The following is a 16,659-nucleotide window of genomic DNA, read 5'->3' on the forward strand; positions in this document are numbered from 1 at the left end:
TGATAAAATGACATAAAAATAGCTGCAGATGGAGTCAGAACTTGAATCCAGGAGAATGTGTCACTTTTTTTTTCTTTTGTGATGGAGTCTTGCTCTGTTGCCAGGCTGGAGTGCTGTGGTGCGATCTCGGCTCATTGTAACCGCTAACTTCTGTTTTAAACGATTGTCCTGCCTCAGCCTCCGGAGTAGCTGGAATTACAGGCATGTGCCACCATGCCCAGCTAATTTTTGTATTTTTAGTAGAGATAGGGTTTCACTATGTTGGCCAGGGTGGTCTTGATTTCCTGACTTTGTGATTCACCTGCCTCAGCCTCCCAAAGTGCTGAGATTACAGGTATGGACCACTGCACCTGGCCAGAGTGTCAGTTTTACACAGATAATACAGCCTTTGTTCAGCATTGAGCATCCAGGATGTGTTTACAAAATAGTGACACTGATGTTGACAAGCCACGTATTGTTGAAAAAAAAAATCCTAGTTTTAATTTATTGAATAAGTGATATTAATATAACAATAGAATGGTAAAGGAGTGTTACCCCCAATTATTTCACCTGAAAAAGAAAGTTATTTTCATTACTTATATTGGTACTTTTATAGTTCTAATGTCTGTCTTATTCATCCATGTGATTAATTTTAGTGGAGATAATTTTACCAAATATTTGTTTTTTCTAAAGCTTATTATTTCTTGTTTGCTAAGGTGATAAAACCCTTGTCAATATGTAAAGGTGGTAAATGCTTAAGTTAATTGATAGTTTGTTTCCATGATATCATGAGGGTAAAATGGTCTTCTTTTGGAGTAATTGTTTACCTAGAAAATAGGTTAAAATTCTTCCAAGAATTTCTGAGGTTTTGTTGTTTGAAACATCTCCTTAGTGATAAAGGATACTTTCTTTTTCTGCATTGAATTTAAGTTCTAGTTTGTAGATGAGAATGAGGAAAGAGTTACTGAGATGTGTTCTTTACTGATGAAAAAGGGAGCGGAGGGAAAGTATTGTCATTTGCACTGATTAAAATAGTTGAGATCCATTATCTTGAAGCTCTGTGTGTTAAATTTGAAATGTTATTTCCTAATTCATTAGACTGTCTTGTAAAATGTTCTCTTCTTCTTTTTTCCCCCATGGAATAATATTCAAATAAAAAATGTGTGATTAATCTAAGCATGTTTCCTTGTTTTAATAGGCATCAAGCATGATGGAACCATGTGTGATACCTGCCGCCAGCAACCAATCATTGGCATTCGATGGAAATGTGCGGAGTGCACAAATTATGATTTGTGCACAGTGTGTTATCATGGAGATAAACATCATTTAAGACATCGCTTTTATCGAATTACTACACCAGGAAGTGAGAGGTAGGGGAAACCCTTATTTTCTTCAACTGAGGGTTTTTGTTTGTATTCAAGTTTTATATTACTGGGCCTTAAAAACAGGATTAGCAAATAGCTTCTGACAGTTGGTTTAGTAGCAGGAGGTACCAAATAGCAGGGTAGAAGTGTACCAAACCTGCCATGTTATAAGAGAAGAGCTCTGTGAAGATTGTGCTGTCTGTATTTTTCCAAGGTAATCTGGACTGTTCTTTCTCTGACTTAAAGTGCTTTCTTTGGATGCCCTTGTATTTCAAATACTACTGTACATTTGAAATACAAGGACATCCAAAGAAAATAATTGGTCTTCTCACTGCCTTCTAGTCTGTTATTATTTTATTCTCACTCTACCTTCTGGTCTCTTAATTGATACCAGATGAATGGTGGGGCCCATTGATTGAGTCATTAGGCATTTATTAGGACTACATGGCATCTACTATATTTATGGACATTTGAAGATAAATAACACACATAGTAGTGTTAAGGAGTTTACAAATTAAAGGAAATAGTGAATCAATGATTGTCAGTTGTTTTAGATTGTGTTAGAGATGTGTATTAAGTGTCTTAGGAGCAATGAGAGAGGAGTATTCATTGTTAATGGGTGCAGAGTTTTAAGCGTGGGATCTTCTCATGTAGATACAGATAATGCAAAGGTGCAAGAATCCAACCAGTCATAGGGAAGCAGCTAGGAATAGGAGTAGATAAATAGACTTTGGAGTCAGACTGTCTTGGTATAGATCATAGTCCTGCCAATTATTAACTGAGCAACTAAAATTAAGTTAGACTGGACCCTTTAGACTGATCTTGCTTTTGAGTCAACCAAAGTTTCTACCATTCCCTGTTACCTTCTTAAGTCTGAGGTCAAGTACCAGTTATTTTTGTCTTTGTTTGCAATTAAAATTAAGGAATAATAAAGACATTGTGAAAATAACTAGGAATGGGCATGGTGGCTTATGCCTTTCATTCAAGCACTTTGAGAGGCCTGAGTGGGAGGATTACTTGAGATCAGGAGTTTAAGACCAGCCTGGATAGCATAGTAAGACCTCATTTCTATTATAATAAATATATTTATTCTTTATAAATAAAGAATGAAACAATGAAATAAAATTAGAAAAACAAAACAAAAATACTCCAAACCTTTCTGATTATGTGACAGAGAAGGATATAGAACAGTAGTGATAGTTGGCCTTGGAGAACCAAGCTAGCTCAGATAGTTGAGTGTTGAATCTAAGGTCCATAATCTTCTATTTAGTACTGTGAGGACAAGTTAATACAGGTAAAATCCAGACCACAGATGTACTGATATATACGTGTATTAATCCATTTTCATACTGCTATGAAGAAATAACCGAGACTGGGTAATTTATAAAGGAAAGAGGTTTAATTGACTCAGAGTTCACCATGGCTGGGGAGGCCTCAGGGAACTTACAGTCATGGTGGAAGGGGAAGCAAACATGCCCTTCTTCACATGATGGCAGCAAGGAGAAGTGCTGAGCGAAAGAGGGGGAAAGCTTCTTATTAAAATAATCAGATTTTGTGAGAAGTCACTCACTATCAAGAGAACAGCGTGGAGGTAAGCACCCCCATAATTAAGTTACCTTCCACCGGGTCTCTTTCATGACGTGAGATTATGGGAACTACAGTTCAAGAGGAGATTTGGGTGGGGACACAGCCATACCATATCAACAGTACTGTAAATTTTTGAATAGTGGCTAATTTTTAAAACCAGGTGATTTTACACAAAAATCTGTTGATGGATTTGTAGAATACTCTGCTCCCTGCCCCCCACCCCCAATACAAAAGACTGTCAATTCTGGGCTTAGGTTTGTTCTTGACAACAGTTTGTTGAAGCAATGGAGCCCATTCAGACTGGACCCTTTAGACTGATCATGCTTTCCAGTTTACCAAAGTTCCTGCTATTCCCTGTTATCTTCCTAAGTCTGAGATCAAGTGCCATTTGCTATTATAGTACTGTCTTTCTTAGGCTGTCATTTATATAACTTACCTGGAAGCTATAGAGATTCGAGTTTGCCACCTCAACAATAAGTGAAGAGTATAATGATACCCTGAAATACTTAGGCTAGGATCATATGTGGAGTCCATTACATTTTACCTTTTATGGCTTTGGGCAGATTACTTCTTTGAGATTCAGTTTCCTCATTTATAAAACGGATAATATAGCCATAACTTTCTCTTAAGGAGAGTACATTCTTTACTCCTATGCAAATGCTCTTACATATTATAGCATAAAAGCTCAGTAAAAGTAAGCTGTGATTATTATTACAACTATTACTGCCATCATCACCTGTAGAATATAAAAGGTATTTCTGTATCGTGCTATTATGTTAGTAACCAGAACAATGAAGAATCTTTTTACTTTCAAAAAACATTTTTATAATTTTGTTTTAAAAAGTAAATTATTGTTACCTTTTTTTTTATAAACTTGAAAATTAATAATTTTATTTTTAGGGTTCTGTTAGAGTCTCGTAGGAAATCTAAGAAGATTACAGCCAGAGGAATCTTTGCAGGTGCCAGAGTGGTGCGAGGAGTGGACTGGCAGTGGGAAGATCAAGATGGGGGAAATGGACGTAGGGGAAAGGTACAGTGTTTTTCTTAATTTGTCATATATTCTAGAATATTACATGTTCAGAAGCTTTTTATTACTACTATAAGTGAATTTGTTGGCCCATTTTTTTCTATGCCGTAACAGGTTTTAAAATCTTGATTTCTTTTTTTCTCTGGAAGTAAAAAGATTGTTCTTGCTTTTTATAAGCATTGATGTTCCTTAGAGGGTCATCAGGTACATTTTACCTTCCCACCTTCAGGTTTCATACTGTTATTTTGTTACCTAGCATGCTTTTTTTAACGTGTTTGGGCCAGTCCTCCCTAAGCAGTATCTCGTGCCCTCGACTTTCCTGCTATTCAAATATCATTTGAATTGACTTGTTTTATATTCTGTTCCCTCAAAGGCCTGTTTCTGAGGGGCAGTGGTCAACTATGTTGTTATCCAGCCCACCTACTTCTGTTATCCTTTGCAGATAGTGTGGCGGGTTCAGAGTTATAGGAGTAGGTCAAAGCAGAATATTCTGTGTGGTGAAATGAGTGATCTCAGCTGATCTAGATAGCAGCTGAGATTGGGGTGAAGAGGAGAGTGGGAATATCATAATTACATAGTACAAACAAGCCAAGTCTACTTGAGAATGTGAGTCAGGCTCACTTGGGCAGTTTGTCCACAGTTGAATAAAAATGGTACAGTGACAATGGGAATAATAAGAGCCTTCAGCTTATCTGGCCTTCACATACTACATGGCTGCAATCTGGACAGACCACTTTCTATGCTCGGTGTAACAGTCATCCTGGAAGCTCCCTTTAAAGCCCTGTGATGCACAAAGATGACTTTGCATCTTTTCCAGGCTGGATCTCATATTTTCTGTATCCCATTATATCTTCTTACTTAGCTTACTGTCTCTTTTGGTAGAACACACATTCTAGTAACTTCTTTTGAAAGAGCATGTGAGAAGTAAAATTTTAATACTTTCATTTTGAAAAGTTTATAGTTTTCCCCATAATTAATTACATGGTCAGAGGGTTGGAAGTCATCTTTCTGCATCAGTTTTCAAGGCATTTGCTGTTTGAAGCCACATAAATGGAATTTCCTAGTTTTTTTTGCTATATTGGCACTATTTTTGGAATAAAAGTAGGGATTCTTGAGGCTTTGAGTCATTCGTATTGCATTTTTGATTTGCTTTGATTTAACACGTGTTATGTTTTAAGAACAAAATGAAGGCCAGGCATGGTGGCTCAACCTATAATCTCAACACTCTGGGAGGCTGAGGCGGTTGGATTGCTTGAGGTCAGGAGTTTGAGACTAGCCTGGACAACATGGTGAAACCCTGTGTCCACTAAAAATACAAAAATTATCCAGGCGTGGTACACATCTGTAGTCCCAGCTGCTAGGGAGACTGAGGCAGGAGAATTGCTTGAACCTGGGAGGCAGAGGTAGCAGTGAGCCAAGATTGTGCCACTGCACTCCAGCCTGGGTGACAGAGTGAGACTCCATCTCAAAACAAACAAACAAAAATAACAAAATGAACAAAAAGAATTGAAACCATCTTATACATGTGACTCCAAGTGAGGAAACTGGGTAAAACAAGTCTTTAGAGTAACATTGTTAACCACATTAAGACCAAATGTAATTTTTATTGTCTGACTTTTTTTTGCCTGTGTATATGAATGGAGAAAGTTAACATCCTTTTTCCTCTTCAGTGCTGTCTGCTTTAATCCCATTCCCCTGATGTAACCCACATTAATTGTGTATGGTGTATTCTTCCTTTTTTTAAAAAAATATATATTAGAGATAGAGTCTTGCTGTGTTGCCCAGGCTGGTCTCCAACTCCTGGGTTTAAGCAGTCCTCCTGCCTCTGCCTCCCAAAGTCCTGAGATTACAGGCATGAGCCACTGCGCCCAGCCTATTCTTAAAGGGCTTCTTAAGTCCTGCTATACATGTTAGTCATTTAAAGCTGTTAGTTTTACACATATGATTACGTATACTAAATTTTTTTTTAAAAAACCTCTTTATTATGGAGTATTTCAAACATACACTAGAGTAGTAAATATAGTATAATAAATTTCCACGCACTCACACCCAACTTCAGCAATTATTAACTTTAAAAAAATACCATTTATTTGTTGAAGAAACCAAATTCTTTCAATTTGGCCAATTGATTCTTTATAGTGTTCTTTAACTTTAACTTGTTCTTTTAATCTTTGTATTTCCAATAAACGAATTGTTAGATTTGGAGGCTTGATTAGATTTAGGTTCAATTTCATTTTGGCAAACATACCTCATATGTCAAGCTGTGTATTTTCTATTGTATCACATAAGGGGGCACATAAAGTCTGATTATCTTGCTATTAGTGATGTTAAGAAAATTTCAGATGGGTGAATAGCTCTTGCAAATTTTGTCAGATGTATCCTTTACAGAGTTTCTTGGCAACATTATACGTAATGGTTTTAGCAGCTGTTCCATGCATATGAAATTACTGTAGTTATTTTCTTATGCCTTCCACTTTGTTTGCCCCTCAATAATAAATCAAGTCATATTAACAAATGAAGGAATTTCATTTAATGATTTGGAGCTTCACTAATGAACTTGCTTCTATTTCAAGTAATTTGAAATTTAGAGTAAATTTGATTTAAACAAATTTGTCTTTGTTGTTTAGCTAGTCAAATGCTTTTTTGTTATTCCTATAAAATACAGACTTATTTAATATAGCGTTACATTTTTTTAAAACAAATGAAGTTGAATCTGAATATGTTAGAATCAGAAGGAACTTTTTGCTACAGATTGCATATTTTACTTTTGAGTGCTAGAAACTGTTACTTTGGAAGGTTATATAGGGTTAGTTGAGCAGGAGTCATAAAGCAAAGCAAGATAAATGATGGACGGTAACTTCAGGATGGTAGCTCCCTCTAATAGGAGGCAGGAGGATGGGATTAATGAGATGGACATAGGGGACTTGAAAAGTACTGGTTATATTTTTTTCTGAGCTTAGGTAATTACATGGGTGTTCAGTTTATTTTTTTTATTCCTTAAAGCTTATATATGCTATATTTTATAATGTGTAATACATTTCCAAATTTAAAAGAATAGACTAATTTACTAACAATTTAAAATATGTTTCAAGTGATTTATCAGATCTTAAACATAAAACCTTTTTATTTCCACAAATATGTCATAAAATACCTGGCTTATAAAATATTTCATTAGTACAGGATGAAAAAGAATGGTCATTATATATCTTATTTAAAGTAATAGTCTTTAAGCATATGCCTTAGAAATTATGCTTCAGCCTATCATTCTAAGTGTAACTATGAAGGATGGCTGTGACTGTAAGTATCAAGATGGAGAAGAATAATCTGAATTCCATGTATGCAGCTTTCCCCTCTTTGCTGTAGTCAGGTTTACTTGCGGATGCCCAAATTTAATGCTCACTGTTTATCATTTTTGTGTACAGTTTGAACATTCTAAATAAAAGAATCTGAACCCAAAATACTCCAAAATCTGACACTTTCTGAGCACTGATGATGCTCGAAGAAAACACTCATTGGAGCATATAGAATTTCAGATTTTTGGATTTGGGATGCTCTAAGTATAGTGCAAATATTCCAAAATCTGAAAAAATTTGAAATCCAAAACATTTCTTGTCCTAAGCATTTCAGATAAGTAAACTCAACCCATATGTGATTCTAGGCCTTAAAGCAATGGAAACCCCAGTTTTTTTTTTTTTTTAAATCCAGTGAATTCAAGAATCAGATTAGTTGGGTGTAGGGCTTGGAAATGGTGTCTGGGTTTCCGTGGTAGGCATGCTATTTTAGCTTAGGTGGCCTGCAACTGCAGGATACTGCTGGAGGAGCAAAAGCAACTCAAGTCCTACTTGAACATTGCTTCCAAGGCTCTTCAAGAGCTTTGTGCTTGTTAATTTTTAGCTGACCAAAGAGCAGGTTTATCTTGAATTATTTTGGGTTTTTTGCAAAGATTTTAAATTTCATATTGAGTAATGGGCTTAAAAGAATATACTGTTGTTCTTAAAGGAATCCCTTTAAGAATAAAAAGAATTTAAATTTTGTATCATATTGTATTTTCTGATAATCTATTACTGTAATCCCTAAGCCGCTTGATTTAAAATTTCTATAAGGTTTTAGAAATTACCTTATAATTCTGGAAAGAATGGCTCTAATGATAATTTAACTATGTGTTAGGAGTGACATATTTTGCAAATAAGTATTTTTCATGATCCTGTTACACAGGTTGCTAGATGAAATGATTTTTAAGATTTAAATGTAATAATTAAAAGAATTAACCTCTTCCCTCCCCTTTATGAAAATTCTTTTCTCAAAAACTTCTGTTAGGTAACAGAAATCCAGGACTGGAGTGCATCAAGCCCACATAGTGCAGCATATGTCCTCTGGGATAATGGTGCTAAGAACCTTTACAGAGTTGGCTTTGAGGGCATGGTAAGTAGTGAAGAGCCATAGCAGGTGAAAGAAAATGTCAGATGGGTAAATAGCTCTTGCTGCTCTTTTACTGTTTTTCCTTTGTCATCTCCCTTTGTCAGAACCTTTACATTTTTACTATGTTTCTCTAAACCATTTAATAGTAAATATGATTTTGCCTTCAGTTAATGTTTGGGTACCTTACTATATGTTGGTTGTATAGAGCTGACCCATTATCACTGTAAGTCCGGGGTTTTATTTACCAAAATCTGTCAAAAAGATTTGGAATCATCTGAAAGACCATTCCTTGGCATGGACCTGGAAGACAGTATTATAATGAGGTTTTGTGATATATTTGTATTCTGTGCTCTAGTAGCTTATACAAGTATAAATTATAACATATTAAAATTATTTTTAGGAGATCTCCCCCTGGTATTTTAAAAGTATAGTGTTGATAATTGAAAATGATTGACTAGAAATACCTTTAATTACTTAAGTGTTTAGTAAAATAATGGAGGTTTATTCAATGGGTTTTCCTATGTTTTCGTATTTCATGGACCATTATTCAAATGCTGATCTTGGCTGGGCATGAGGGCTCACACCTGTAATCCCAGCACTTTGGGAGGCCCAGGTGGGTGGATCACTTGAGGTTAGGAGTTTGAGACCACCCTGGCCAATATGGCAAAACCCTGTCTGTACTAGAATACAAAAATTAGCTGGGTATGATGGCATGTGCCTATAATTCCAGCTACTCAGGAGGCTGAGGCATGAGAATCATCTGAACTGTGAGGGTGAGGGGTGCAGAGAGCTGAGATTGTGCCACTGTACTCCAGCCTAGGTGATGGAGTAAGACTATATCTCAGAAAAAGTTGATCTTGCCATTTAATTTCTAGAGTATAATAAATAAAAGCCAAAATATTAATGCCTTTCAGTGTCCTTTCCATCTTGAATACATTCCCTATTAAAAGAATTCTTTAAATTTCCTTTTTTAAAATCAACGTCTATGTTCCTTATTAGGAGTGGAGAAAGTATCCTATTGTCCCCTTAACTTATTTCCATTTATTAATTTATTTTTAGAGACAGGGACTTGCTCTGTCGCTCAAGCTGGAGTGCAGTGGTGCAATCATAGTTCACTGCAGCCTTGAATTCCTGGGCTCAAACAAGCCTCCTTCCTCAGCTTCTGGAGTAGCTAGTACTATATGCATGTGCCATCATGCCTGGCTAATATTAAAAAAATTTTAGTAGAAATGGGGTCTTGCGATTGGGCGTGGTGGCTTACGCCTGTAATCCCAGCACTTTGGGAGGCCAAGGCAGGTGGATCACAAGGTCAGGAGTTTGACCAGCCTGGCCAACATGGTGAAACCCCGTTTCTACTAAAAATAAAAAAAATTAACCAGATGTGATGATGCATGCCTGTAATCCCAGCTACTCAGGAGGCTGAGGCAGGGGAATTGCTTTAACCCAGGAGGCGGAGGTTGCAGTGAGTGGAGATTGCACCATTACACTCCAGTCTGGGCGAGAGAGCAATACTCCATCTCAAAAAAAAAAAAAAAAAAAAGTTGGGTCTTGCTGTATTGTTCATGCTGTTCTCAAACTTCTGAGTTCCAAGTATGCTTTACCTTGGCCTTCCAAAATGTTGAGACTACTAGCATGAGGCATTATACCTGACCAATTTATTCCACTTACATGTTAAAAGCCAACCATGTGAATTTAAATAAATACTTCACTTGCCAATTTTTATTATTGTGTATAGTGTGTTTAACAGTTTTTTGTTGTCTTCATGCCTCTGCCTGTTTTTAAATTGTGAATTTTTTAGTATTCCAGCTGATTATTAATTTTCTTCAAATGAAGCCTATGTGCTATATGTGCTCAGGCACTTAAATGAATGGTGTGTGTGTATGTGTGTGTGTCTGTTTGTGTGTGAGAGAGAGAGAGAGAGAGATGGCCAAGTAGTACTCCTTTATGTGGTTATGCATTCATTTATTCATTCATTCATTCATTTGAGACGGAGTCTCACTCTGTCACCCAGGCTGCTCACTGCAACAACCTCTTTCTTCCTGGTTCAAGTGATTCTCCAGCCTCAGCCTCCTTAGTAGCTGGGATTACAGGTGTGTGCCACCACACCCAGCTAGTTTTTATATTTTTAGTAGAGATGGGGTTTTACCGTGTTAGCCAGGCTAGTCTCGAACTCTTGACTTCGTGATCCTCCTGCCTTGGCGCCTCCCAAAGTACTGGAATGACAGGCTTGAGCCACCGCGCCTGGCCTTATTTAATGAGATTTCTCTTGATGGGTACCTGGATTGGATTTTGTTTCCCCTAGTGCTTCAAGCAGTGTGTCAGTAAGTGTCCTTGTATATATGCCTTTATGCATATGGGTATATTTCCTTAGGATAGATTCCTAGAAGTAAAATTGCTGGGTTAAAGTATTATGTTAAAACAATTTGACAGCTGGGAGCGTTGGCTCACACCTGTAATCCTAGCACCATGGGAGACTGAAGTGGGTGGATCAGTTGAGTCCAGGAGTTTGAGACCAGCCTGGGCAATGTGGCGAAACTGTGTCTCTATAAACAATACAAAAATTAAATGGGTATGGTGGTGTGAGCCTGTAGTCCCAGCTACTTGAGAGGCTGAGGTGGAAGAATCACTTGAGACCTAGGAAGTCAAGGCTGCAGTGAGCCGTGATAGTGCCGCTGCACTTCAGCCTGGGCTACAGAGAGAGATCCTGTCTCAAAAAAAAAAAAAAAAATCCCAAAAAACCAATTTGACTCCTGTGTCTCTGGCCAGGATTCAGTGACAGTAAAAGATGCTGTAAAAGAGTTGGGTCCTCTGTGGGTGTGTATGTGTATGTGCACGTGCACATGCACACACACATATGTATAGAGGAGCTCTTCCTTGATAGGGTAAGATGTTCTAATCGTCTACTATATACATCTGTACTGTTAGGAACTTTAAAGTAAATCCACATCTAAATTTTCACAGTACACACAGGATTCTTCCTCTAAGCTCACATTTTCTGTGCTTTTTATTATACCACAGCTACCTCCCCCATTCAGGTACTTAATGATTTGTTTTCTTGTAAGAGATAAGTGGGAAGGAACATTAGTTAACCAGATTATGGTGAAGTAAGGACTAAAGGTAAGGACAAAAGATGTAAGGCCAGGTGTGCTGACTCACGCCTGTAATCCCAGCACTTTGGGAGGCTGAGGCAGTTGGATCACTTGAGGTTGGGAGTTTGAGACTAGTCTGGCCAGCATGGTGAAACCCCATCTCTACTAAAAATACAAAAATTAGCCAGGCTTGGTGGCACACGCCTGTACTCTCAGCTGCTGGGTAGGCTGAGGCAGGAAAATTGCTTGAACCCAGGAGGCCGAGGTTGCAATGAGCTGAGATGGTGCCACTGCGCTGCAGCCTGGGTGACAGAGCAAGACTACATCTCAAAAAAGAAAAAAGTTGGTGGTGTAAATAGGAAAATTAGCTGGACAAGGAATCAAAAGACTATTTGGTTTCATATTTTCTACTTTGCATTTGCTATTTAGTTTTGAATAATCCAGTTTTTTTGTTTGTTTTTTGTAAAATTATCTTTAAAATGGAATGTGCTGGCCAGGCGTGGTGGTTCATGCCAGTAATCTCAGCACTTCAGGAGTCTGAGGTAGGTGGATTACTTGAAGCCAGGAGTTTGAGACCAGCATGGCCAATGTGATAAAACCCTGTCTCTACTAAAAATACAAAATTAGCTGGGCCTGGTGGTTCATGCCTGTAATCCCCAGCTGCTCAGGTGGCTGAGGCATAAGAATCGCTTGAACCTGGGAGGCGGAGGTTGCAGTGAGCCACTGTACTCCCACCTGGGCAACAGAGCATGACTGTCACACACACACACACACGAAAAAGAAAATAATGTGCTGTGCACATTTCCAATAATAAATATTTGTTATCCTTTTTTAGCGTGCATTTTTCCAAATACTATAATTAGTGTTTATTATAAGTATTTTAGTCTAATATAATAAGATTCAGACATTTTATTTATTTATTTTTTGAGACAGATTGCTCATTCAGACATTTTATTTTGTTTATTTATTTTTTGAGACAGATTGCTCTGTTGCACAGGCTGGAGTGCAATGGTGCAATGTCAGCTCACTGCAACCTCTACCTCCTGGGTTCAAGCAATTCTTCTGCCTCAGCCTCCTGAGTATTTGGGATTACAAGTGCCCACCAGCACGCACACATGGCTAATTTATTTGTATTTTTAGTAGAGATGGTGTTTTACCATGTTGATGAGGCTGTTTTCAAACTCGTCTGCCCATCTTGGCCTCCCAAAGTGCTATTGCGCCCGGCCAGATTCAGACATTTTAATTTTGAGCTTTAAAAGAATGCTCAAAGTAAATAAAATATGACCTACCTGAAGATCAGGTTTCTGGTTTTTACAGGTGCTTTTGAAAGCAATGTTAGTGTGATTGTTGACCTAGAATATTCTTGACTTCTGTTTTGGATATGTTCTGAATGAATATTTTTGCCTATTTCAGGTATTGAGCCATATTTGAAGTTTTCATGGGTGATTTTTCTGGTTTCTTTTCTTCTTAGTCTGATCTGAAATGTGTCCAGGATGCCAAGGGAGGTTCTTTCTACAGAGATCACTGCCCTGTGCTAGGTGAGTTAGCAGACTAGAGAGTATTACTAAATAATAGGTCAGAGTTCGTGGAATCAGTAAAATGTTTAAATTGGACTTTAGAAAAGTTAATTACCACTAAAGTTACTTAGAGAAATTTTTTTGGCTTTACTTTAGTCTTAAAATATTTTTTCTTTTATTATGCTTTATTTGGACTCAGAGTTGTCATGTTTTGAGAATTGATTGGCCATTTATGTCATAATATATATTTTAAACTTTTATCTTTTAACTGTAAATTATAGTGTTGAAAAGTTTTGCATTAGGTTATGACAGTTGTATGTCATACACTATTGAGAATAGGATTTGGCATTTTAGTGCTTATAAATTCCTTAGAATTTTTGTCAAATTGTCTTCCTAAGAACAGTGCCAAGATTAAGATAATACATATAATTTCATGTATCATTAAAATTTTAAAAAGGGGACAGAAAAACGAAACCTACCATCATTTTATAGATTTATTGTTGCCTGGATGGACATTTACTACACTCCCCTGATCAAGTCTTTATTCTCTGAATGGTTTCCGTTCTCATGTGAACTGTGTTTCTCCTTCCAAATTATTTGACTTGCCCTTGTAGCAAAAAGTGCTGTTTTTTTTTTGTAGTATACCTTATTTTTTTTTAGAAAAGGAGAATGCATAAAAAATATTTACAGTTTTAATGAGCTCATCTATTTCTCTTGCTTTCAGAAGCTTTCTTGTTTTTGTCTTGCTTTCATAAGAAAAATGCAAAATCAACATGCATATTTTGGATCTCAGCATAGTGTTCTGTGATCATGAGTTCATCTCAGAACTAGCTTTTGAACATAATCTAGGGGATGGGCTTTGATGTATTTTAAAATGCTCTTTAGGGCAAGAATCACAGGAACTATTTGTTAAAATAAAATAGTACTAAGCACTTAAGGGAAAAAATAATTATAGGGCTTTCATTCATATTCTCTAGTTAGTTATTGTGGCTCTGATGCAGTGATAGTAAGTTATCCAGGCATAAAAGTGAGTATTTTCAACACTTGGAACTTTGTGTTCTGATGTAAGGTTGAATTGTATTTTATAGACTCTACTCTTACTCAGTCTTCGTTGTAACTCATTATTTCAATTTTTGAGTCTGTTAGGCTTCTTTTTTTTTTTAAAGCTTTCTAGTTCTAAAATTTTATAATGAGTTCTCAAAATAATTGTAATGAGTTCTCAAAACCTTTTAAAACTAGATGGTAGCTGAAACTAAAATATCTACACGTTATTTAAAGATTATGCAGCTGCATGTTGTTGTGACATTTTCCCTCCCCTTTATTCAATTGCCTCTGAAATTACAGGTGAGCAGAATGGCAATAGGAATCCTGGTGGATTGCAGATTGGTGACCTGGTAAATATAGATCTCGATCTAGAAATTGTACAGTCTTTGCAGCATGGTCATGGAGGATGGACTGATGGAATGTTTGAGACTTTAACTACAACTGGAACTGTTTGTGGCATCGATGAAGATCATGACATTGTAGTACAGTATCCAAGTGGCAATAGGTTGGTGATATCTCTCAATTTTTGTTAATGGCAAATAAAGTTAATACAGAGAAAAGAGCCTTGGAGAAAGCAAATTATGTGATACAACCAAATACTCATTAAAGCTAGCTTTTAAATGGTAAGTAAAAATCTGGAATATATTGGTAAGGTAGAGAGAAACAAATAGGAGTTATGTGTGTGTGTGTTTGTTTGTATATGTGAATTTATATGAGGATGTTTATGATACAGTTCTGTATAATGTTTTTCCTTCAAGAGGAGAATACATTATTTCAATATTAGTTCTGAATACCGCTTAAAAGTTCTGTGTTCATAATAGACTATATCAGTCTACTCTGAATGGTAAGGGTTTTATATTAAAACTCCTTTGGTGCATATGTCCAGGGTCATCTCTTATTTTTTATTTTTATTGATACACAAGAGTTGTACATATTTTGGGATACATGTGATATTTTCATCCATGCATACAATGTGTAATGATCAAACAGACAGTTGGGACAACCGTCAGTATTAAGATCACCACAGTTGTTCTGAACTATACAAGTTATGGTTAACTCTAGTCGCCCTACTGTAGTATCAAACACCAGATCTTTTTCCCTCTGCCTAACTGTAGTCTTGTACCCATTTACCATCTCCCTCATCCCCTACCTTCTACTGTTCCCAGCCTCTGGTAACCACCAGTCAACTTTTTAATCTCCATGAGATCCACTTTTAAAATCTTTTTAAATCTTCTACATATGAGTGAGAACATGCGGTATTTGTCTTTCTGTGTCTGGCTTATTTCACTTAACATAATGACCTCCAGTTCCATATATGTTGCTGCAGATGACGGATTTCACTTCATTCATTCACTTTATAGCTGAGTAATATTCCATTGGGTATATGTACCACATTTTATTTTATTTTACTTTTAGAGATGGGGTCTCACTGTGTTGTCCATACTGTTCTAAACTCCTGGTCTCAAGTGATCTTTCTCTCTTGGCCTCCCAAAGTGTTGGGATTACAGGAATGAGCCACCATACCTGGCCCACATTTTCTTTATCCTTTAAGTCTGTTGATGAACACTTTGGTTGATTTCATGTCTTGGCTATTGTGGATAGTGCTGCAGTAAACATGAGAGTGCAAATCTCTCTTTGATGTACTGATTTTCTTTATTCTGAATATATACCCAGCAGTGGGATTACATAATCCCACTGGATCATATGATAGTTCTGCTTTCAGTTTTTTGAGGAATCTCCATACTGTTTCTCATAGCGGCTGTACTAATTTACAGACCCACCAACAGTCTACAGGTATTCCCTTTTTTCTGCGTTCTTGCCAGCATCCAAAAAATCATTTTTTTTTCTCTTTTAAAAAATTTAAGTAAAAAACTTTTTTTATAGTAGAGTCAGGGTTTTGCCATATTGCCCAGGCTGGTCTTGAACCCCTGGCTTCAAGTAATCCTCCTGCCTTGACCTCCCAAAGTGCTGGGATTACAGGTTTGAACCGCCTCACCTGGCTGATAAAAGTAACAGTAGTTTGAGAGCATTGGTATTTGTTCTTTAAATGTTTGGTAGAATCTAGCATTGAAATCATCTGCATCAGGCCCTGGGCTTTTCTCTGATGGGAGACATTTTTATTACTTATTCCATCTTGTTACTCATTATTGGTCTGTTCAGGTCATATATATATATTTATTTATTTATTTATTATAAATATATATTATTTATAATATTAATATATGTATATTTATTATTTATTTATTTTTTGGGGGTCGGGGATGGAGTCTTGCTCTGTCACCCATGGTGGAGTGCAGTGTCACAATCTCGGCTCACTGCAACCTCCACCTCACAGGTTCAAGTGATTCTCCTGCCTCAGCCTCCCAAGTACCTGGGATTAAAGGCATGTGCCACCATGTCCAGCTAATTTTTGTATTTTTTAGTAGAGACAGGGTTTAACCATGTTGGCCAGGCTGGTCTTGAATCCCTGACTTAAAGTGATCTGCCTGCCTTGGCCTCTCAAAGTGCTGAGATTATAGGCGTGAGCCATCGCCTCTGACCAGGTTTGATATATCTTCCTGTCTCAATCTTGGTAGATTGTATGTGTCCACAAATTTATTTCTTCTAGGTGTTTCAATTTGTTGGCATATAGA

General features: G+C 36.9%; 1 protein-coding gene across 1 annotated transcript in view; it reads left to right on the top strand.

Moving 5' to 3' along the window:
* MIB1 (MIB E3 ubiquitin protein ligase 1) overlaps positions 1–16,659 on the top strand; it is a 140,449-nt gene that overhangs the window by 29,195 nt on the left and 94,595 nt on the right. The window contains exons 2-6 of the mRNA XM_035270722.3: positions 1,178–1,349; positions 3,831–3,960; positions 8,275–8,379; positions 12,937–13,003; positions 14,327–14,531. Coding sequence (XP_035126613.1) covers positions 1,178–1,349; positions 3,831–3,960; positions 8,275–8,379; positions 12,937–13,003; positions 14,327–14,531 — 679 coding nt within the window. The remainder of the gene's footprint in view (positions 1–1,177; positions 1,350–3,830; positions 3,961–8,274; positions 8,380–12,936; positions 13,004–14,326; positions 14,532–16,659) is intronic.

The sequence above is a fragment of the Callithrix jacchus genome, chromosome 13 (genome assembly GCF_049354715.1).
Source record: "Callithrix jacchus isolate 240 chromosome 13, calJac240_pri, whole genome shotgun sequence".
Lineage (NCBI taxonomy): Eukaryota > Metazoa > Chordata > Mammalia > Primates > Cebidae > Callithrix > Callithrix jacchus.